General features: G+C 46.2%; 1 protein-coding gene across 2 annotated transcripts in view; it reads right to left on the bottom strand.

Annotated features, from left to right (window-relative positions):
• Positions 1-1,406: 1,406 nt before the first annotated feature.
• The window catches only part of LOC129125422 (hepatocyte nuclear factor 4-beta-like), a 34,441-nt gene continuing 11,150 nt past the window's right edge, over positions 1,407-24,697 (bottom strand). For both annotated transcript variants that reach the window (XM_077184940.1, XM_054640859.2), the window contains 9 exons: positions 21,978-22,149; positions 20,001-20,095; positions 11,582-11,688; positions 10,438-10,593; positions 9,712-9,799; positions 8,663-8,815; positions 6,687-6,923; positions 4,308-4,421; positions 1,407-3,234 (listed from right to left, as the gene is read on the bottom strand). In XM_077184940.1, the coding sequence (XP_077041055.1) occupies positions 3,101-3,234; positions 4,308-4,421; positions 6,687-6,923; positions 8,663-8,815; positions 9,712-9,799; positions 10,438-10,593; positions 11,582-11,688; positions 20,001-20,095; positions 21,978-22,149 (1,256 nt within the window). In that variant the 3' untranslated portion in view covers positions 1,407-3,100. The remainder of the gene's footprint in view (positions 3,235-4,307; positions 4,422-6,686; positions 6,924-8,662; positions 8,816-9,711; positions 9,800-10,437; positions 10,594-11,581; positions 11,689-20,000; positions 20,096-21,977; positions 22,150-24,697) is intronic.

Genomic DNA, 24,697 nt, shown 5'->3' with positions numbered 1-24,697 from the left:
AATTCCAAAAACCACTCTGAGATATTTTCTGGGTCTGTATCACACTCTACTCTGATGTTTCTATGGAGAAAAGAGCTCCAAATCCATGAACACAGATTTTGTGCCATTGCTGGTGATATTTTGGAGCAGGTTAATGATTTGGTTGTGTTTATGTGTGTTTTAAGGAAGAGTTTGTTTATTCTCTGAAGGGAACAGACATCCCAGCAGATGGATCCTGCCAATTTATCTCCTTTTTATTGTCTTGTTTAATTTCTAGTAGTAATGTCAGTATTGTTCCAGAAATCCTTTTTGAAGTCTTGAAATAAGCAAGAATTCATTTATGGATTTCCTTATGCCTGTTTTGTGCAGAAATGATGAATTTCTATAACTGTTCTGCTTCTCTCTGTTGGCTTCAGGGCCAGTGCTGTTGGAGAAAGAAAATGGCTTAAGGGGTTTTGAAATACAGAAATTGGGCTGTACAATTATTCTGGAATCTGTTAATAACACTAAAATTAAGTGCACCAGCATTGGTTCTGTATATTTATTATTTTTTTCTTCTGAACAGGGTTGCAGGTCAATTTTAATTTTAATGTGCTGGTGCTTCTTCATTGATGAGATTGTTAATTTTTTATTCTCCTTCTTTCACTTTGTCATGGCTTTTTGTGTTCTGAATATCTTTTTTTTTATTTTTTTTCCTGCCTGTATTCCAGTAGCACATCTGCTCCTGTCCTGCACTTCACTCTTGTCATCCCCAAGCAGAGCCCTGGAAATTATCCAGCAGGCATCAAAGCAAGCACAGGCTGCTTTTTAATAACAGAAACAAAACTTTGCACCTCCAAAATACTTCTGCAATTTCTCCTTATGTTATAGTGCAGCATAAAGTTAATATTGGACCCACATTCAGTGTTAAAGATGCCAAATGTTAGAATTGGCAAGGAAAGGGATAACTCAGAAATATTTCAATATTTTCTTGCCTGAGGTGTCCCATTCTGATAAGTTGGCACCTGAGAAGGGAAATGTTATTAAATTATGGCTTTGAACTTCTTTTGTTAACAAACCATGATTGCAGTCACTAAAATAGTCACTTGCAAGGTGTGTTTGCCTAAGAATATTGGTTTAATTAGAGTGAGGTTTGAGATAGGGAAGCCAGGAAGATTCACAGCAAAACTCTCTATTTTGGGCCTTTATTAGAGTGCATTATTGTTGCTGCAAACCTTCACCAGACCAGCTGAACACTGGGGGCTGAGTCTGATATCCATAGGTGCATGGACAACTTTATTTTCTTCTTGGTTTGTGAATTCCATCAGTGGAAGCCAGGCTTTGTAGCCAGAGGTGATTCTTTTTAATGAAAAATAGATATCTGTATTGGAGAAATCAGTGGAGAGCCTTGGAAACTTGGTTTTGAATTCAAGAAAAAAGGCAAACTGTCCGGATGAAATACGAGAATATGGAATTTATTTCCCCCATAGATTTATTTTCTTACCATTAATGAGTATAAATGTACATTTAATGTCTGGAAGAGGAATGGGATGGAGCTGCTGGAGGCACTGGAAGTTGCATCTGTCATGCAGCAGGAATGCCTGCAGTGGAACCTGCTCTCCAGATAGAGCTGTTTCAAATCAGGCCTATCAGCAGAAAGTGTCAGCTCAGATTCATCAGAGGCAGGAGAAAAACAAAACATCCTGATCCAGGTGAAACTCGAGCTGCTCTCTGGTGGCTTTCAGCTCTCTCTGGTGCTGCAGAATGGCAATGCTGAAATCCCCCTGCTGCTGCTGGAAGTCCTGATGCTCCTCCCAAGTTCCCTTTCAGGGCTGGGATTGTGTTTCCTCCAGCTCCAGGTGCTTCCTCAGCAGCTCCAGGTGCATCCTCAGCAGCTCCAGGGACTCCCAAAGCCCCTCTGGCCTCCACCAGCTCGGCTTTGCCATCAGCAGGGAGGGGTGGCTCAGGAACCAGGGATTCTCCATCGTGTCCCAGGGCTCAGGATGGCCACTCCTGATCCCACAGTGCCTGTTTGGCAGAGGTTGGTGCACAAATGAGCTTAGGTTTTGTGGAAATCTGATCATTTGCTTTGTAATAAGGTCCCATTCATTCAAATCAACTCCATAGCACAATGACAGCACTTTGGGAACTCTTGGGGCTGTGTAGTCACCACTGGGATTATTTCATTTGTTGTTGAACTGCTGATTAAATTTTACATTAAGGCAGGAGTACCTTGTTTTAAATACAAACCCTTTTTATGAAAAGTGGCTCACAGACTTGCCTCTTCCTTTTCTTGGCTAATTTAGAGCCACATTGCAGACATTACAAAGGAATACAAAACTACAGAAAAATCACACCTGTGTACTGGGAAAAGGTATTTTGGGGCACTTGCTTCTTCCAAAAATGTTTGCAGGAGATAACAAGCAGGGTTTGGGATAAGTCAGCCTTGATTTGGGGTTTACCAGAGCAGCAGCCATGGTAAGAGGCAGACATCTTTGCTGCTGCCTGGTGTTAGAGGTGCTCACAAGGTAGAGCCCATCCACTTTGGCTCACAAATGAACTCTGGATATACTGGAAATTGTGGAAAATAGCAAAATGTTGGCATTCCTGATCATAAAAAAGAACTGGACAGCATTAAGTGTTGGCTGCCCTATTGGGACGAGGCCCCTCTGGGTGGAATAAGGCCTTGGCCTTCTGAGGATGGTGATGATATTTTTCCTACAGCTTAACAGGAGAAATGGGAGTGCAATTAATTAAATTTATGCTGGGAATAGACCTTTTAATCCCAATTGAGGCCCTGCTGTGTGCACACAGGAGCTGTGCAAGGCACTGGGACTGATGGAGGCAGCGAAGGGTCACGAGCCACGGTCACAAGCCCTGAAAACCCAAAATGCTGCCAGTCCTGGCCCTGCTGAGGAGGGCACCACCCCAATCCTTGTGCCGTGGGGGTGTTCCTGGTGGGAATTCCATGCTGGGGCTCCTCTGCAGGCTGTGGCTGGGCCCGGCTCACGGGCGGGGAAGGGCGGGAGCGGCGGCTGCGGGCAGGGGCGAGCTGTGCGCGGCCTCTGCAAAGAGAAAGGGCCCGGTTCACTGTCAGCACGGATCCCACCGAGCTCCCAGCTCCTCCTTCCTCCTCTCCCCATCAAATCTCCTGCTTGGGCATCGCTGTGTGAGGCAGCAGCTGCACCACGGCGCTGGGCCCTGCACTAGAACTTAGTTTATAGTCTTCACTGCCTGTGCTGGCAGAAGGAGATGGAAGGGATGTCTCAGGAGAGGCTGTGGGAGAGAAAACAAACAGGATTAACGTGGATGCTGTTCAGTGGAAAGCAGCAAACCATCCTACAGTCCCCAGAGCAGGAGCTTGGGGGATCCTGGCACGTCCTTCTTTCCTGGTTTGTGAGGGGGCACAGGGTGGACTGGCAGGCACGGACCAGTTCTCCTCAGGGTTTTGCACTTGGGAATGCCCCCCAGTGCTTTTCAATCCTTCATCTCCTTGTCAGAGAGGAGCCTGCAGCCCCACTGCACCTCCTCTAATCTCCTTTGCTGGAAAGGGGCTTAAAAGCTAAATAAAAGCCACTTAAAATACATGATGCCAACATTTGCATAGCTGAGAAACAGCAAAATACACCAACTACACAAACACACTACGGGAGGTAAATGATTGTAACTGGCAGAGGGAGGGAGGCTGTGAGTACAGGACATTGTGGTTGCTAAATTCCACCTCCTGTTCTACTTTCCTTTTTCCACAGCCTGGTCCTACAGGGGATAAATGCCTTAACCCCCACCCCAGCAGTGCCCAGGGTGATTGAAGATGGGCTTGTGTTCAGGTCCTGTTGTTTGGCAGCAGCCACAGGGAGCTTCTGCCATAAAGAACCATCTGTCCTCTATTGTGGCATCTCCCAGTGCTGCCAAATCCATAGAAACACTCAATCTTGATTTCTAGCCCTTTTTTTTTTCAGCCTTGTGTTGTTTTAGTAGCATCTCAAAACCCCCCTGGGTCATGCTACCATTAAAAATGCTAATTTCTCTTTGGAATCATGGAAAGAAGTCAGCCGGGGGGGTTGTGAGCTTTGATTTCAGTGTTAAGATTTAAACACATATAAATAAACTTAAAGAACTTAACTAAACTTGCATTTCCTTCAATAAACTTAAAGAACTTAAATTAAATTTATTTTAAATAAACAAATAAACTTTTTAAATAAATAAACTTTAAAAAAATAAATAAAATTTTAAATAAATAAATAGACTTTTTTTTTTTTCTGAGCTGTGTCTGTTCCTTGGCTATGCTGACGCTAATGATGTAAATAATGTAAAAATGGGCTGTAAGTAACATAAAAAGGGGGACATACGGTCTGGAGCAGTGTGGATCACAGAGGTCATGTTGCTCTGCAGGACATGTCCTGGCAGTGGTTCCAGGTTGAGGTTGGGAGGTGCTGACTGGTACTGGAGATCAGCAGAGGTTCCTGCAGGTGGGGTTGGGAAGAGACATCATTCCTTGCATAGTTCCCCACAAGATGCTCTGGGCTCAATCTTTTTCATGCAGAGGACGTGGAAGACCTCTGTGGGTGAAGGTTAATGGCTCATCCTTGCTTCCTTCCCCTCTGGCTGTGTAGGAGCAGCCCCCTGGGATGTCTGGGCTTTCAGCTGCTCTCCAGCTGCACTGTTCTGCCTGGGGTGTGTCCCAAGTGCTGCTCTTATCTGGATTTCCCATAAAGTTAGAAATTTTACATGTTTCCAACAAAAGATGTATTGTCTTCCTTAAACTGCCTCAGCTTGGAGGCCTAAGTTGAGTCCCACACCACAGAGGGGATCCTTTGCTGTGAATCTCACAAGATTTCCAGAGCTAGGCTGGAAAGAGTTGGCTCTGGGATTGGACTGGAGTGAGAAGGACCCTTCAAGCTACAATTCATCAAATGGTTTTGCTTGGAAGGGATCTCAAGGCTCGTCTCATTTCAGCCCCATGCCATGGGTAGGGATGCCACCCACTGTCCCAGGTGGCTCCAAACCCCCTCCAGCCTGGCCTTGGGCACTCCCAGGGAACCAGGGGCAGCCACAGCTGCTATGGGCACCCTGTGCCAGGGCCTCCCCACCCTCACAGGGAAGAATTTTTTCCCAACATCCCACTAAACCTTCTCTCTTTCAGCTTAAAACCCTTTCCCTGTGTCCTCAGAGAATTCACAGAATGGCCAGGTTGGAAGAGACCTCAAGAGTCCAACCCAGTCCCAACACCTCAACTAAACCCTGGCACCCAGTGCCACATCCAGGCTTTGTTAAACACACCCAGGGATGGGGACTCCACCACCTCCCCAGGCCATTCCAGAACTTTATCACCATTTCTGTAAAAAACTTTTCCCTAATATCCAGCCTGTATTTCCCAGAGAGCCCAGCCCCAGCTGAGCACAGGCACCTTTCAGGAGCTGTAGAGAGTGAGAAGGTCACCCCTCAGTCTCCTTTTCTCCAGGCTGAGCACCCCCAACCCCTTCCCTGCATCCTCACCCCCACACACCCCCCAGCAGACACAAACCCCTACAACAGCTGTGACACAACCCAGCCCTCGGGAGGGCTTCATCTGTCACTGTCACATTTTCTGAAAAATCCCTTCGCCAGGATTTCTTCTCCTGGGAAGCTGAGAAGCCTCAGAGAAAAATGAACACAATAATTATCTGCTTGCTTCTCCTGTGTTTTGCTGCTTTGGAATGTGGTTGGAGATTGTTTATCCAACATGTGAATTGTTTTGACTTAATGACCAATCACGGTCAGGCTGTGTCGAGACTTTGGAGAGAGTCACGAGTTTTTATCATCATTCTTTGTAGCCTTCTGTATCCTTTCTCTATTCTTTAGTATAGTTTTAGTATAGCATAATAAATATAATATAATATAATATAATATAATTTAATATAATATAATATAATATGCAATTAATGCAATATAATGTAATGCAATGTAATATAATACAATATTATATTATATTATATTATATTATATTATATTATATTATATTATATTATACGATATAATATATAATCTTGTATGGTGCAATATAATATGATATGATATGATATGATATGATATGATATGATATAATGCAACATAATGCAATATAATATAATGCAATGTGATATAATACAATATGATATGATATGATACAATACAATATCATATGATATAATATTGTATGGTGTGATATAATATGATATGATATAATATGATATAATATGATATAATATTATATAATATTATATAATATAATATAATATGCAATTAATGCAATATAATGTAATGGAATGTAATATAATACAATATGATATGATATTATATTATATGATACGATATAATATATAATCTTGTATGGTGCAATATAATATGATATGATATGATATGATATGATGCAATTAATGCAATATAATGCAATATAATATAATGCAATGTGATATAATACAATATTATATGATATGATACGATACAATATCATATAATATAATATTGTATGGTGTGATATGATATGATATAATGTAATGTAATGTAATATAATATAATATAATATAATATAATATAATATAATATAATATAATATAATATAATATAATATAATATAATATAATATAATATAATATAATATAATATAATATAATATAATATAATATATCATAATAATTTAGCCTTCTAAGAACACGGAATCAGCTCCAATCATTTCCTTCCAACGGCCCCAGAAAATACCCCATCCCTACCTCCCAGCAGCATCTCCTGCAGCAAGCTGTCGATCCTGGCCACTCCGAAGAGCTTCACAAACTGCACCTGCTCGATCATCTGCCAGGTGATGCTCTGCAGGGGCGGCAGCAGCAGCAGGATGTCGCTGAAGCGGCCCCGCGAGTCGTACTGGCGGTCGTTGATGTAATCCTCCAGGTTCACCTGCACCTGGAAGCGCATGTTCTTCACCTTGCCCGGCTCGCTCAGCCCTCTGCAGTCTGGGACAGGGGGAATTGCAGTTAGAATTGCTGGCCTGTTGTCCTATTCAATTGAATAGAGAAAAGTCTGTCTGTCTCTGTTGTATTTTTGATGAGGTTTTAATAAACCTTGCTAAATTTTTGGAATGAGTATCACTTCTCACAGGCAGGATGTGTGCAGGGAAAAGGATGAGAAGGCAGTGATGCTCTGAGAGGGTGTCCAAGATCAGCTGGCAGGTTGGGCTGCCATTGCTTCACATCTCACATGGAACAGGGAAATAGTGAGGGGAATCGAAGGAAAAACAGTAATTTGAGGAGACTCTGAAGGGAAACTAAGAAAATAGGGACTTGCTTCACATGGATGTGTCTGCCTACAGCCATTAGTGAAGGGGAAAAATTTAGAAGTTAAATATTTATCCTTCCAAGGAAACAGCCTGGAATTTTCCCCTGAAAACTTTGAGTCACAACCGCCACCACTAAATGCAAGGAGTTTTAGTGCCTGTATGTTGTGATTACACTCGCTGCACCATCAGGTTCTTGTCTTGCTCTCCTGTCTTTGACCTGTGGTCAATCCTTTTTTTCAAGGACCACTGGTCCAGCTTTGCTTAAGCAAATAAATTTGTCCCTGGGTCGGGTGAAGTGCTGGCATTTAGAGCCTCCCACTCCTGGCTCTGCTGCTATCTAAACCTGAGATTTCTGGATCACTGCGCCATTTCCTTCACTGTCTGCAAGGAATCCACAGGCACCACATTTTGGGGAATGCAGTGCCAAGAGATTAAGATAAAGTGGTTAACAAATGATTGTGTGTCAGCACCAAGCTCTGAGGACATTCCTGCTCGTTAGCACGGATGAACTTCACTTCACACTCCCTCCTTCCAGCTGAAACCTCAGCACCTCGTTGTCACATTGATCTAAAGCTGCACACTGATCAGCTGAGAAGGTAATTTGTCAAAATCAATTTGATGAAAGCACCCCTTCTCTGTTCACAGCAGGCTTTGGTGAGCCAAAGTTCGTGATGTTCCTGAAACTCCTGGATCTTGATTTTGAATCAGTGAATACAGCAAAAAAACCCCAATAATTAATGGATGATACTCTGATTTCTTCATGCTAAAAGACAAAAGGGCATTGTATGGACTTGGGATTGTTCTCCCATCTCCTCCCTGAGCTCCAGGCAGAAACCCACTGGAACCTGGGCCAAGGAAGAACCCCCTGTGCTTCTGGAATAAACACAGCAAAGCTTCAAAACAAACTGGTTTTTCTCTGTATTTCCCTGTTCTCCATCCTGCAGATCAGCCCTGCCCTGGGTTGCTGCTGGCTTCCAGCAAGATCCATTAGCAGATCCCTGATATTTCTGGGCACTCTGAGCTGCCCAGCTCTCTGTGGTTTCTGATGGTGCTCTCTGGACTCCTATGGATGCTCCACAATGCTGCTTCTTTGGCTCTCTCTGCTTATGCATAATTAATACAGGCATGTGTGCCCTTAATGATCATCTCCTGCATTTCAGGCTGATGGGCTGTCCCAAAGCCAAGCTCCTGCAGCAGCCAAACTCCTCCAGGGCTTGCAGAGCCTTGCACATCAGCCTGGCTGCAATTCCCACTCAGGAATTGGTCACTTCTGCCTTAAACCTGCACTACTGAGTATTGCTCATTGCAGCACGGGCAAGCTGAGATGTAGAGCTGCTTCCAAGGGGTTTTCCAGGATTTTGGAGAGCCCCCAGCTGCTGTGCAAGCCCCGTGCCTGGCAGCCAGAGGCAATCTCACCTGGGTCAAAGAAGATGATGGCTTTCAGGCAGGCGTACTCGTTGTCGTCGATCTGGATGTCCCGCAGGGGCTTCACCAACTCGTCCAAGATCCTGGTGGCCACACGAGCGATTTCCAGCTCTGGGCAGTGCATTGGGATGATGAAATCGTTCCCTGGGAAGACAAGAGGAATTCCCCATCAGGTTTTGGCTCTAGCTCTGCTCTCATCCAGCAGTTCCCTGGTGGTCCCAGTGCTGTTTGCAGCAGTTTCCAGCCTGCAGCTTTATAATCTGGTCTGAGAGAGAAGCAAGGCCCGGGTCTCATCCCCTGGTGCTCGTTTATCTCACCCACACTGTGCTCACAGCCTGCTCTGTGCTCTGCTCTGCCCTGTGTTGCATCGAGCATCTGTTTGTAAGCAGTGCTGCATCTTTATGTTTGGTTTTCTCTTCTCACACAAAGTTATCCCTCTCTCTTTTCCTTAATGTGAAGCTTTTAGGGTCAGTATTCTCATTTTTCTGACAACAATCCCACCTGTGGTGGAAAACACCTATTTTCCTATAAAATAATCAATAATAAATGAATTGAAAAATAGATAATTTTCCTTTTCCTATAAAAGGAAATACCTATTTGCACTGTAATTTTTAATAGGCAGTTCTGATCAGTATTTAAGTATCTATACCCAATACCTCATTGCCTGGGCCTTGGCAATTTCAGGTACACAACCAAGACAACCCAGTTTCAGATGCAAACTGTAATTTTTAATAGACATTTCTGATAAGTTTCCAACTATCTATACCCAAATATCTCATTGCCTGGGCCTTGGCAGTTTCAGGTATAAAACCAAGACAACGCAGTTTGAGATGCCATTTAAATCCTGGGGCTTTCTCATCCACAATTTCAAAGCACTGAGGGAACAGTTACAAAAATCCCAGTGAATTTACTCGTTCCTTTTTTACTGCAGCACTGTGTCTCCACCCAGATGCGCAGAGGAGGTTTCAGGGATGCAGAATGCTTGGGAATGACTTGGGAGGGGTGAATTATAAAGGCAGGAGTGTGTTTCACTTCCTTACCTAACAGCAGGAAATCAGTGTATGGTATGGACCTCTTGGCTACCCCGAGGAGCAGATGTTCCCCTGCGTGGGCTCTGAGCAAGGCAACCTGGAGGAGACAGAAATGAGATTCCATTGGAAAAGCAGAGGATGGAGTGCTGAGCTGGTGCTGTTTAGTTGGGTGTTTGCTTAGGTCTGGTAGATCTACAGATAAAGTTCTGTTCAGGGCTAGGAAATACCAGTGTATGTTCACTTCGAGAAGAGAACAAACTAAATGAGAAGCTGTTTTTAACTAAAAGAGCAAAGAGGGGCTTTGAGTAATTTGAGTTCTTTGGAAATAATCAGATTCTATATTCAGTTACTAGGTACCAGTAAAGGCAAAATCAGAACTGCCTTGTAATTCAGAACTGCTGAGCAATTTGAGTTCTTTGGAAAGAATCAGATTCTATATTCAGTTATTAGGTACCAGTAAAGGCAAAATCAAAACAGTCTTGTAATTCAGAACTGCAGCAGCCTGACACAATCAGAATTTTTTGACTGGATCTTTTGCAGGTTGGACTGCCCAAATCTATATTTTGAGGGACTTTGGCTACTGAAGTTATTTTTAACCAGTCCCTCTTTCTCTCCTGTTGTTTGTTCTCTGCACAGGGTGATCTGTTTGTTAACACCAGATTCTCCCATGAAAAGCCCAGCTGGGAATTCCTGTCGAAGGGACTGGAATTACTGGGAAGGGCCATGGGGTTTTACCTGGTCGTCGAGGGGGAGCTCACAGAAGGCTGGGATGTATTTTGCCCATTCCACCAGCACCAGGAGCTGCTGTTTCATGGATTCACACACGTCGTTGATGGTGGCGATCTTCTTCATGGCAATGTCTGCGCTGTGCACGGGGCTCAGGGATAAATACTGAAAGAGAAGCCAGCTTTGGCTGTGCTTGCACCAGCACAACGCTGTTTTATCCCCCTCCACAGCAAGGACTCATCCCTGCGGAGATGCTCCCGTTGTGGTTGGGCGCTTTGTGCTCAGCTGTGTCCGACTCACAGCCCACGGAGCAGCTTCCACGAGGTGGTGCTCAGTCCCAACACACACCCAGCCCTCCCCAGCCTCCTTCCCCGCTCTCCAGGACAAAAATCAACGCTCCCATTTCAGCAGCACCGTGTCTCAGCTTCCCACCAACCCCTCCTGCCAGCCAAGTGCGTGAAATGCATCCAGCTTTTCTGCCCCGGGTTGCTGTCAGGGACACAAAACTGCCTTTAAGATCTCTGCAGGGCTGTGTGGCAGGGAGAGGGTTAAAAACAACAATTTTTGAAAAGGAAGTGGGCTCATTGCTGCATGTAATGTGCAACATCTGGACCCTGTGTTTCCGTGGGGAAAGGGTATTTGCATAAGAATTTAAAGGACGCTCAGGGTGAAATTAATGGTGGGGCATGAAATAAAAAAGCAATCAGCGTCAGCTGAAGCCCAGTGGGTTTACTCACGTTATTTTTCTGCCCTGATAAAGAAGTTATGTGCAAAGATACAATCAACCATGACTGGAATATTGTGTTCAGAGCAGGACAGAGTGCAACGAGGAAGGATAAAATTCTGTGTGAATGCAGTGAGATTTTAGGGGTGCAGCAACAATTTAGGCTGGAAGAAGAGAGACCCGGGCTCTGCAACATCCCTCAGCCCTTGGAATTTCAGCTATCTCCCACCAAAGGTGCATCTGCTCCCTGAGGGATGTATGGCCTTGATAATGGATGTTTTTCCTGTCTGCTTTTGGATATTTTGCATTTTCTTCCCTGTGGGTTTGTGCAGGAGCCATCCAAAGGTAGAAAAAGCCCTGGCTGGTATATGGGCTGGAATTGCTGAGGGCCACGGACCCGTTTGGAGGGGCTGTCCCCACGTGTCCTACCTGCTGTGCCATGGCCTCAGCCTGGGTGAGGATGTTGATGGAGAGAGAGCCATTGTCCTCATAGCTGCTTCTGCGGATGCTGATCCTGTCACGCTCATTCTGCACGGCTGGAAGGAGAGAGAGGGGTGCTTGTGGCAGGGAGAAAATCCCAATGATTGTGTGAGAAAATCCCAGTGCTTATGGCAGTGAGAAAATCCCAATGATTGTGTGAGAAAATCCCAGTGCTTGTGGCAGTGAGAAAATCCCAATGATTGTGGCAGTGAGACAATCCCAGTGCTTGTGGCAATGAGAAAATCCCAATGGCTGCGTGAGTGAGAAAAACCAGTGCTTGTGCCAGTGAGAAACTCTCAGTGACTGTGGCAGTGAGAAAATCCCAATGGTTGTGGCAGTGGGACACTCCCAGTGCTTGTGCCAGTGGGAAAATCGCAATGATTGTGCCAGTGAGAAAATCCCAATGGTTGTGTGAGAAAATCCCAGTGCTTGTGCCAGTGAGAAAATCCCAGTGGTTGTGGCAGTGAGAAAATCTTAATGGTTGTGCCAGTGAGAAAATCCCAGTGGTTGTGTAAGAAAATCCCAATGGCTGTGCCAGTGAGAAATCCCAATGGTTGTGTCAGTGGGACATTCCCAGTGCTTGTGTCAGTGGGAAAATCCCAATGGTTGTGTGAGAAAATCCCAGTGGTTGTGCCAGTGAGAAAATCCCAGTTCTTGTGTCAGTGGGGCACTCCCAGTGCCAGTGAGAAAACCCCAATGGCTGTGCCAGTGAGAAAATCCCAGTTCTTGTGTCAGTGGGACAGTCCCAGTGCTTGTGCCAGTGAGAAAATCCCAATGGCTGTGCCAGTGAGAAGTCCCAATGGTTGTGTCAGTGGGAGACTCCCAGTTCTTGTGTCAGTGGGAAAATCCCAATGGTTGTGTGAGAAAATCCCAGTGCTTGTGCCAGTGAGAAATCCCCCCCAAGCAGTGGCTGCTGCTCCTTGTGCTCCCTAAACAGGAGTGGATGGGGCTTTGCTCCTTCAAGACCCTCCACTGTGGCTGGATTTGGAATAAAGAGGCTCTGGGGAGGGAAAATGCCACTCCAGAGGGAGAAGACCAAGCACAAGAGGGGAATGAGGCCATTTGGGGATCAGAGCAACACCCAAGGGGGGTTTGCTGGTCCTACTGGATTTGATGCAGCTCAGGGGGAATTTGGGGGTTTGGTGTCATCTCTCTCCACCTGGCAGTGCTGGAGCCCTGGCCTTTGTGCCCCTTTGTGCCCCTTTGTGCCATGGCTGCACTGAGGGCTCAGTGCTGAGCTCCTGATACAGCAGGGAGCTCCTGGGGCTGCGCCTCACCTCATGGCAGGGCTGGAAAAGCATCCCCTGATGCCCCCTCAGAGCAGCCTTGGAGTGTCCCCTGCCCCTGAGGTGGTGACCCCAGGGACATCCCCACCCCAGGGGCACAGAAAGAGTCACACCATGGAGGAAGCTCAGAGAAAAGGGAATTTAAATCCCCCTCAGAACCATTTCCTCAGGGCTGTCCATCACACAGCTGATTTCATCCAGCCTGAAACCCTGGCAGCAGTGACACATGAAGACAGCAGCAAGCCAGGGTTTGTCACCAGCCCAGCTGCTGCAAATCCCTGCTGGAAACCAGCTCAGAGTCCTCAAACAGCAACACCACAGACCCTGGACACACTGCAGGGACCACAGTGGAATGAAGAACAACCCAGACCCTTTGCTGGACGTGCCATGGTGAATTGGAAAAAAAAACCCCTGATTTTTGAGGTCCATTCCACCCTTTAAACCACCCCTCCCCCTGAAGCACCAGCCACATCCATCATGCTCCATCAGCCCTGCACAGGGAGCAGAAGGCAGGGATTGCACTTCAGCATTTATTTTTGCAGCAGCCTCTGAGAGCTGACTCACCTCCACTGCAGCCATCAAGTGAAACAGCAGCAAAGATAAAAAAAGAAGAGAATTTCAGTTTAACCCAAGCTGGTTTCAGTGCTGGTTTGTCCCCCAAGCCCTCTTGCCTCTGTCCAGCAGCTCAGGGCTGGGGAAGGAGCCTGAACACACTCAGTGCTCTCCTGGCAGCTCACAGATCTTGGCTACAACAGCTCAGAAAGGCATTTGTCACCTCCCTGAAGCAGAGGTAGCAGGCAGATCCAGCATGTGGTGACAGGGCAGCACATCCCTCCTCCTCCATGCAGCAATCCCAGACAGATTTCACTTTATTTGGGGTAAAATGACGCAAACAGAGCTGCCAAAGCACGACTCACTCTGTGCTTTAACCCCTTGGGTGCAGAACACTGGGGGTTTGTCTCAGAAGTGGCCACTGGAGGAGATTTTTCCATCATTTTTGTTTCCCTTTCTGCAGAATCAGCAAAGTTATTTTGCCATCGTTCTTTTGGGTCTTTGCCTCGCTGCTGGGTCTTGTTTTAGAGCATCAGGACTCATTCCTGGGAATCCATACAAAGGAAAAAACGTGGGCATTGCTTTGCACAGTTTGAGGGAAGGTGTTTTTTCCTGCCAGCTCATGTCCAACCACTGCTCTGTTTTCCTAACCAGCCTCTGATGAGGGGCCAACAAAGCAAAAGGGCACAAAACAAGCACCAGTGACAAAAATCAATGCCTCCCCTTATCAACAGGGTTTATTTTCCAAGATCTAGGGCTCAGCCTTGCTGTCAGTCAGGATCAGCCCGTGGGGACCTGACTTTGTACCTGCATCCATTTCTGAAGGGCGCCACACACAAACACATCCCTGGAGCATTTTCAGGCTGGGGACACTACAGAGAGGCAATTTGTCATCAGTTTAGAGAAAAAACAGCTTTTGGGAGGCTCTGCTCACCCTGCTCAGACAGCAGCACGAGTTGCTCTGTGCATGAGGGGTCAACCTGAAGGTGAAGGTGGTCATAGGAACCACAATCCTGGCACTTCATGGGTTTTACTGGACCACCAGAAAGGTCAGTGCCAGCATCCAGCACTCACAAAAAACAAGCCTGACCCCATCTGTGTCATCACTGGCTCTTTTGTAAAATCCCCAAACAGCTGGATTTGTATCAGATGCTCCCCCACATGCTCTCAGGGTGAGCCTCTCTGCCAAGAAAAAGGACAGGTTTTGCCTTTCCAATCGAGCTACACATCTGATTTGCTGTAAATCCTACAGTGCCAGGCAGTCCTGGTCCCCCTGACAGACTCCTTTAAGAAGCCTCAGCCTGTTTTTCTCCCCAGTCTTTTTATGGCACATATTTCAGTGCTTCCCTCATGCTCTGATAAGCTCAATCTTCCAGTGCAAGTGGATGGTACAGAGTGACTTTCTCAAGGTGATTTGGGTGTTATCTCTGAAAGCACCCAAGATGTGATGGAATCAGATACAAAGGGGAGTTAATGTTTCACCTGCCACAAAAATTAATCTATTACTGTGCAGTGATTATATTGCTGTATTTATTGTGTTTGTGAAAGGGAAGGGACAGGTCACTCCTGGTGAGGCTGTGGGAGTGCTCGAGGGACGTGCTGGCCCTGGGGGTGCTGGGCTCAGCTGGGATCTTGCCTTTGCTGCCAATAAAACCCAACAAACCTGCAGGAAAGACTAAAAACCCAGTGCTGGATCCCTCTGTCTCCCAGAGGCTGCTATTTCCAGAAGTGCCTGGCAAAATCTTCGCTCTCTGGTTTTTTTGGGGTTTTTTTTCCCTTCTCTGCACATTCCCAAAGGCAGAAAACACCAGAAAGAGCCACCCAGCCCTGCAAGGAGTCCCCAGGATGGTGCTGGGCAGGGACAGCGTGGCCCCAGGCTGGGCTTTCCCACAGGGAGAGGGGAGAGCCCTGGCTGTGCTGGGCTCAGCTGGGATCTTGCCTTTGCTGCCAATAAAACTCAACAAACCCGCAGGAAAGACTAAAAACCCAGTGCTGGATCCCTCTGTCTCCCAGGGGCTGCTATTTCCAGAAGTGCCTGGCAAAATCTTCACCCCCTGTTTTGTTTTCTCCCTGCTCTGCACATTCCCAAAGGCAGAAAACACCAGAAAGAGCCACCCAGCCCTGCAGGAGTCCCCAGGATGGTGCTGGGCAGGGACAGCGTGGCCCCAGGCTGGGCTTTCCCACAGGGAGAGGGGAGAGAGGGCAGAATGATGCTGGTGTCTCCCTCCTGGGACTTGTCCCTGGCTACAGCATGTCCTGGCAGTGGGAAGAGGATGGGAAAACAAACAAACCCTCCCTGTGACGCAGGGCAGCCCTGGGAAGGGTTTTCTGTCACTCAGAGCAAGGCTGGACACTCTGCCTCCAGCCCTGGGCGAGCAAACGGGGTCTGTGGGATGGCAACAAGCCCCAAACTGTTTGTCCTCACTGCCTTGCCATGCAGGGCCAGAGCCTGGGATGAGGAACCTCCAGGGACTGCAGTGAGTGGGGCACAGGCACTGGCTGGGAGAGCAGCAAACCAGGAACTTTCCACTGCAAATGAGGAGATCCCAGCTTTGCCTTCACAGGAATTACTCTTTCCATCATTATTCCACTAAAACCAGCCTCGGTTAATGCTGGTGGGGCTGGAAATGTAGTGATAAATGGCATAGAGGGAGGGCAGTCCCTGCGTGGTGCACTCACCAGTGTTCCTGTCCTCACCGACAGATTTACTCCTCCTGCTGCCTGATTAATTTATATCCACAAATAATCTTTTTTTTCCTGAGCTACCTCGGATTTTGTAGGTGTGGTGTGTTTTATTTGCAAATAAATCCCAATGGTACACGTACATTTAATCCTTTCACGGGCTTGTGGGCTGATTTATGACTACTGAAGGTAGAGAAGATCCTTTATCTTTTCCATCCTTCTTTGCAATAAACTGCAGTCCCAGCATTCTGAAAGCTGGCAAAAGAAATGTGCAAACAAAAGGTATGAAACAAGATAGAGGTCCTGTGAAGCACTAATAAAACTGTCCTATAAACCTGTCCAATTTCACAATAATAAAGAGCAGCCTCAAACCCTCCCTCAAACACTCTCTCCCTCCTTACTGTTGCAGCAATAAGTGATACAACAATTTTTTTTTTTTACTTCTGTATAAAACTGAAGAAGTTCATTCACATTCATAAATTACTTTGAAGGGGATGAGAGGTTAAATATTAACCCCTCATTATTTTGTTTTCCTCCACCAGCAAGCTGAGTCCTGACAGTGCAGTGCTGGCCTTTCAAAAGGCTTCCAGGATTTCAGGCATTCAGCTCCATGTGAGGAGATGACCTGGCTCACCTGAGGAATCACACCCTGCTGATTTACTCCAGGTTAAACATGATCCCAGGGAGATGCTAAAAATAGAATCCTGCTGTTTTCTTTGGGTGTTTGAGTACCTGGTGTTCTACTCAGCCACTGATGCTGCAGTGACCCAAATCCTGTCTGGTGGCATTGTGCAAGGCAATGGAGACCAAAGCTTCTGAGCCAACAGAGGAACTCAGGGGGAGCAGCCAAAAAATCCCCAAAACATCCAGAGCACCCTCTGGCCCAGCCCCAGCCTTAACCCCAACACAAGAATAAAGGAGTGAATCTCCTGTAAAAACCTTAGATCCTGATCACAGAGCTCTTTAGGACATAGGAGGGGTTTTTGTTCACACGAGGCTTTCCCTCTCCCCTCATCCTAAATTAAATAGTTGTTATTAAAGTGAATTATTGATACCAAAAATGCAATTGGGAGAGGAGGGATTCCGAGTGAGCTGTTTTCTAGGAAATCTGGGAACTGGACTTTCCACAAGACTCAAGTTTTGTCCCTTCCCCACTCTCATTAGTGCTGATGGAACCTGGATCCCATCTCAGGTCACAAGGCTCTTGTGGAGGGCAGTCTTGGTCCTTCCTGAAAATAGGATCAAATTGAGGCTGTACAGACAAGGCAATCTAAAGATCAACAGGTAATTTCCTCAACCATTCCCTGGAGAGCCTGTTCAGAGCCCCACCACTCTCTGAGGGAAGAACCTTTTCCTAATATTCAACCTAAACCTCTCCAACACAGTTTAAACCCTACAGCCCCAGGCAGATCTGGTCACCACGTAGCTCAGGTATTTCTATTATATATTAGGGGAGAAATTTGCCTTCTACCAGGCTACACAGTTCCTTGTAACTCCTTATCCACTAGAAAAGTTTCCAAAAGAGAAGAAAAAAAAAAAAGAGAGAAACAGAAATATCCAAATGCGTCACATCACGTCCTAGAACACATGAAGATTGGGGAAAAAAAAAAAAACACCCAAAACCAATCCCTCTGGATCCCAAACTCCTGTTTATCAGTTAGCTCTGCCAGGGAACAGCAAGTTCTCCAGGCTGAGCACACAGCCACTGAGCAGTGGGTCAGTGGGGCACGGCGAGGGTGACCCCACCCCAGGTGTATTGTCACAGCCAGCCTGGGAAAGGGATCCTTTCCAGCTCCTTCCCCTCTGCCGTGGATAAACAATGCTACTGCCACACCCTGGAAACTCTGACTGCCGTTACTAGGGCTGGCCCCAAAGGAATGTGCCAGGCAAAGAGGGTTGTGCCAGTGCTGGGACACAGAGTGTGGATGTCACTGCTGCCACCTCCCCAGACCAACCCCTGCACGCTCCAAAAGATTTTGTACAAATATTTGGCCACTCTAATAGTGCCCCGTCCAAGACACGGCTTCTCCTTCTCCCCAAGGCTTCGCAATGCTGTTTAATATTAATCTAGAACCCCCCAAAAGCAAATAGCTGTGTTCTTTTTTGTGCACACAATTGTGCAAGAACTTTTCTTTCCCAGTCCTGCACATGTGCTCAGGACAGGGCTCTGGTCAGCTAAGCTAATTTCTGCACAGCAGTTGCTCAAGGTGCTTTAAAATCTTCCTTGCCAAACACAGGAGCGTTTTCCGAGCGCACGACCTGACTGCACTCATAAAAAAGTTTCAAGGAATGTGACGATGTGGAACTTGAAATGAGTCATCTCCCATCAAGCTGCACTCAGTGATGGAGGCATGAGCCAAGGTTTTATAACTTTTACCATAAAAAACAATAAAAATCATGCTTCGGCTCAAAGAATAGATCTGATAACGAGATTTCAGCCTTTCCAAGCAGTGCAGTTTGCTGCATTGGCAGTTGGCTTGATCCCATCTAGAACTGACCAAATCAGCTTCAATTTTGTCTTTATTGATTTGAGCACTATTTGTTTTTCCATCTGCTGTATTTACTCCACTTCTCCTAAATTAAACCAGTCGGCATTTTTGCTTCATCCATGATTTATGCCAAGTTTCAAAACACCCTTCTCCAGGAAAGCATATGGTCAAAACATGGGAAAGATCATTCAATCACCAGTAAAATCTTATGAATTACCAGAAATGGACAGCAAATTTCCCTTTGGGTTCAGTGGGGCCACAATTCCACCCCTTGGGTGAACTTGGTGACATGGAAAGAAGCTTTCAAGCTCCTTTCTACCTCCCTCATCCCAGTGGGTTGGGAAACAGCACTAATGATGGGTGAAGAGTGTGAAACAGCGCAAAGGGTAAAGAGTGTGAATAAAGAGTGTGAAACCATCACCCGAGAACCTGCACCTTGGGTGGGTTGGGCCCCCAGTTTGTCAGGCACTCAGTGGACAAGGAAAATCACAATAAAACAGGATCATCCACGCTCTCCCAGTGTGCAGAACTGGACAAGTGCTGTGGTAGATCCCAGAATTCCCCAGGGAAGCTGCACATAGGCACAGGTTGACAGAAATGGGATTTTTCTTGCAGAGCATTAGGCACTGAGACAATATCTCCTTCAGAAAGGGCACATCCTGCTGGTCACTGGCGCCCAAACCTACAACTCTGCTCCTCCTCAGTAGAGATGATGGGAAATGCAACAAAAGGTGTTGGCCAGTATGGGATTGGCCCCACAGTCACCACCCTGTCACCAGCAGCACAACCAAAGGGTTTTGCCCTGAGTCGTGTCCCCGGCTGGGGTACATGAGTCAGCTGTGGGGGACGCGTGAGTCACCCTGCTCCTGGAGCTCTGCCCATGCCCTGTGCCATACAGGAGAGGCTCCCACTCCTTCAGGCTGTACCTTGCCCTTGCATGCAGCTACGTGAGCATCAGCTGAGCCAACCACGCCACCTGAAGCAGCAAACTGATGGCATTTATGAGACTGGAGGTGGCAGATCCTCGCTGAGATTGGCACAGGTAGGATTAGGGGTCACACCAGTGGGTATGGAGGGAGGAAATTGCTATTGTAAAGCACTTAGAGACATAACTGGCCCTGAGGGAGCCCATCCCTTTCCCAGGACTAAAAGACCAGCCTCATGGAATGGGTGAATAATGTCACTGGTCTCTCATTGAAATTGAGGTAAAATGGCAAACAGCTGCTACGAAAAATATCTCTCTGTGACCCACAATCATCATCTCTCCAGCCAGTGCTGCTGCTGCTCCCCGCCATGCTCTGCAGTGGAACAGGGCCTAAGACAGCAGCAGGAAGGCTGGAAATGTCCCTTTGCACCCACCTTCTTTCTTCATGCCAGCTCTGAAGCATTTCTTCAGCCTGCAGTACCTGCACTGGTTCCGCTTATCTTTGTCTATCACACACTGTCGGTTGAACCTGGGAGGAGATGGGAAATACAACATGGAGCAACCATCTGCGACCCCCTCACCCTGAGCAGCCCCAAATACAGCCCCAGAGCTCCCTGAGCTCCTCACTGCAAGATCCTAGAGAAGAGTCAAAGGTTTGCCAGAAATGGATTGAATCCATGTTGGCTTGGCCCAGCTCCTCCTCTTCCCCACCGCCGCTCCTGCCAGCTGGGAGCTGCAGACCACCCACCCTGCAGGGATTGCGATGGGTTTGGCCATGAAAACGTGACTGTGACTCCAGTTGTGCTTTTGTAGGAGCTCCATCTCCCACGTCCAGACAGTTTTTGGGTGTTTGGCATTGGGGTTTGTCTGGTTTCACTTGTTAACTATTCTACGATTTGCGTAGGAAAAAAACGCGTCAAGGGCCACAAGCCCTTTGGGCCTGCAGCCTTGTTCTGAGGCCCATGGCCTCCCAATTCCTCCTCCTTTCCATGGGGATTTAGGAACTCTTGTGCTGTTCCAGGGGTGGCCCACACAGCTCTCCCCATGGAGGGTGAAACAATGGAAGGGGAATCTTCCACGCAGAGATGAGATGACATGGGACCATCAGGCTGTAAAAGCTGAGGCACTTTCCCAGACTGGGAAAATGCCAAAGGCACAAAAGCCCAAAATCTTTCAGAGGAATTCATGTCTGCCATAGGCAGAGCTCTGAGCTGGGCTGAGCTCACCAAATAAGGGCTTGCACACAAGCTTGGCTTCAATGCTGTGGATCTTCCCTGAGCTGCCAAATATCACAGAAATTCATGGATTCCTGGGGAGAGGCAGCAACCCCGCTCCCAGGAGACTGACAGCTGAAATTTCAAATAAACCATTACAGAGCTCATCTCCTCCTGCAGGAACCCCACAGCTCATGGGATGGGCACTGTGCAGGTGGACACTGCTGTCACCTCAGGTGTCTTCCATGTCCTGGAGTGATAAGGGCACCAGGAACATTTTGAACAGGTAGGGTGACTCGCATTGGAAAAATTTGGAATGCCCTTAGAGGAGGAAAAGCTTTGGAACAGAAAGAAAACTTCCAGGTTTTAACTAGAGATGAAGGGCTTAAGTGTATTGAGGTTTGGCATTTCTTTCCACTTTCTCCTGTGCTAAAATAAATATCATTTTTCCTAAGGTCAAATCAAGATAGCAGCTTTATAATTTATAGCCTCCTCCTGGCAAAAAACCCCTTTCAAATGTATACCTGTGTGCCAAAGTGGATGTGAATCATCTCTGGTCCACACATATTTCTCAGAATATTCATAAAATCATCACTGATAAGTCAGTGTACATAATTTATTGTATTTCAAAACAAGAATGGAGAAGCTGTGAGAGGGCTTTGGAGGTGACAGATTCCTGGATGCCTGTTGTTCTTCACCAGGAAAAGCAAGAAAGATGAAATCTCTGGAGCTTTGCTCCTTTGCCACCTTGGCCTCCCCTTGCTGGGCTGTGACGAGGCCATGGAGTCACTCCACACCCAGCGTCTGTGTTTAGGTGTTTTACACATCAGTCAAACCTCAGGTTTTAGGTTGGACCGGAGGATCTCAAAGATCTTTTCCAACTTAATCCATTCTGTGGACTATGAGTTTCCCTCCATTCTCAGGTCTATGATTTTCCCTCAATTTACCCTGTAGGGAAAGCAGTGATGATGAATTCACTCAAAGCATCGCTCGGTGCCACAGGAGGTCTCAGGCTCCAAATGAGTCAGGACTGAATTTAGAGACAGGACTGAGTTTTCACCTTGTAAACCAAACTGCAGTGCTACTGGCGGCCTTCACAGCGTGGCAACTTGACATTTGAGATACAATCCCTTGATCCCAACCCCAAATCATTTCCCACATAAATCGCGTTTGTTTTTGATTCCCGAATTTCGGTACCTGCAGGAGTAGACGTGGTTCTTGCGGACGCTCCTCCTGAAGAAGCCTTTGCAGCCATCGCAGCTGGAGGCCCCGTAGTGCTTGCCAGTGGCTCTGTCCCCACAGATGGAGCACAGGGAGCTGACACCGTTGGGGAGCAGGTTGGTGTTTGCTGACTCGGCCGCGATGGCCTCTGCGGGCACAGAACGGGCACGGTCAGAGCTCCCTGCCACGGAAACCTGCACTGGGATACTTCATGAAAAATCCCTTTGCCAAAATCTTTTCTCCTAAGAAGCTGGGGAAGCTTCAGCTTCTCCATGTTTTGCTTCTTTGAAATGTGATTTAAAGAATTGTTTACCCAGCATGCGAATTGTTTTTGATTAATAACCAATCACAGCCAGCTGTGCCAGACTCGCTGAGTCTGTCACGAGATTTTATTATTTATTCCTTTCTAACTTTCTGATGTCTCCTTCTTCTATTCATTTAGTATAGTTTTAGTATAGCATATATAATAAATATGATAATATGATATAATATAATAATGTAATGTAATATAATGCAATTAATGCAATATAATGTAATGCAATGTGATATAATACAATATGATATGATATTATACGATACGATATAATATATTATATAATCTTGTATGGTGCTATATTATATTATATTATATTATATTATATTATATTATATTATATTATATTATATTATATTATATCAGCCTTCTGAAACATAAAGTCAAGATTCTCATCTCTTCCCTCACCCTCAAACACAACCACAGAAACCTCTGAATTTATGGTCATGCTCTTCCCATGATTGGCTCCTTCCTGGTATTGGTGTTTTTCTTCACTTAAATGATCAGAGAGATTTCAAGCTGCATAGCCCAAACTGCTCTTGAGAATTTATCAATTATCACTGCTTTCCTGGAGAGATATAAAGAAACCTCACTTGCATGTGATTTTTTTGGTTTTGAGGGATGGGGAGCCACCTCCTCAGTGAGATGCCTGGAGAACATGGTTCAAAGCTGGTGTCCACAGAAGAAAATTGAAAAAAAAAGCTCATTAACTTGAATAAATAGAATGCAGAGAAGAAACAGCAGAGGCAGAAAGGATGAAGTGCTTCATGCCCATGACAGAGGTGCTGAAGATAAAAGATTGCTCTTGAGAGCTCCTCAGCAGCTGGAAGGCAGAGACCTCAGCAGCTCCCACAGGGATCACTTTAGCTCTAAGTCTGGTCCCTCCTCTGAAATTCTCTCTGAAGAGGCTCACTGCTTTCCGCTAGAAAGCAACAGAGGTGTGCAGGAAGATCAGATTTCTAAATTAGGCACCTAAAATTAGGTGATATGAACGCCCTCTGTCATGTCCTCCGTTTGCACCCACCCATTTGGGGCAGGAATAGCTGCGCCCCTGTGCGCACGCACTGCTGAAAACCCCTTGGAACCTCTCCCTCCGCCCTATAACCACCAGACCTGCTGCCCTCTCAATCCTCCTAATCTGAGGAGGATTGAGAGGGGAAGGAAAGGGCAAGAGACCCCTGCAGGGAGGGCAGCTGGCAGTGCTGGTATCTCCCCATCTGTTTGCAGAGCCTGGCAGCGGCTGCAGGACGATTTTATGAATTTATCGCACCTCTGGGATGTTCTGTGCTCCAGGGGAGCCCATCTCGTGCTCCAGTGACCTCAGGGAAGTCCCTGGGACAAGGCACACCCTGATGTGTCTCTGGGATGGGACATCCTCCCAACAGAGGTAGGGAAAGCTCAGCTTAGCAGATTTTCAAAGAAAACTACTCAAAGGGGAAGAATTGCCACCTGATCTGCCTAGAGAGAGCTTTCTAATCCATAATGCATAAAACCAGCTCTGGGTAATCCACACACAGAATATATACAGAGAGAGAGTGAGAAAAGGCTATTTTTGTGTGTGAATACACATAAAAAAATTTATAGTGAAGGTCTTTGCTGTGCAACAAAATTGTAATCAACCCCCCCCCCAAAAAAAAAATAGCAAAGCAAACAAAGCTTTAGTTTTTCAAAAACTGGATAGTTTCTTAGCTAAGACTGAGACTAAGACATTTTTAGCCAAGATTTCACTAATGCAAAGTTCAGACTTCCTGTCACCTCCTAAAATAACCCTTTTGGTCCATATTCACCTTCTGGTGTGTGGATGAGTAAATAAGTGGGTGATAGCAAGATGGGAGCAACATGACAAGAAAGAATGACAGCACCAAAATCATTCCTAGGTCATAATGACAGGAACTGAGATTTGTCTCTTCTCAAATTCTGTGTCAGACTCTCCCAGCCCTGACATTTGTCAGGAAGTGACACTTGGGTCCTTTGGGAGCATTGTCTATGTCAGAGATGTTTAATGGCAATTTAGGAATGATTTTTATTCTTTTTTTTTCAATTATTCTTGATTTGATATTACTTAATAACTTAGTATTAAATGAACAGTACAGAACATTCCTTGGAGGATAACTGCAGAACATTTGGGCATCTGTTGTTCCATCCATCTTTTGAAGGAGCACATGACCATAAACAAATGCACTGTGTTGGATTCCATTTTAAAAATTTGCACAACTGAAATAAAGATAAGGCAGCCAATTTCCTCTTCACTCCACTCATGCTTTCTCTAGACTTCAGAGGAATCAAGCCAAGGTCAAACAGTTTAGGTCTCCACCAGACCCTTCATCCAGGACCAGACTGCAAAATATTCCTGATGCTGGAAAGTATTTACTCACCAGAAAGG

This window comes from Agelaius phoeniceus, chromosome 12 (genome assembly GCF_051311805.1).
Source record: "Agelaius phoeniceus isolate bAgePho1 chromosome 12, bAgePho1.hap1, whole genome shotgun sequence".
NCBI classification, from domain to species: Eukaryota; Metazoa; Chordata; class Aves; order Passeriformes; family Icteridae; genus Agelaius; species Agelaius phoeniceus.
Note: the sequence above shows the minus strand (reverse complement) of the source record. Positions and strands in the feature narration are given on the sequence as shown.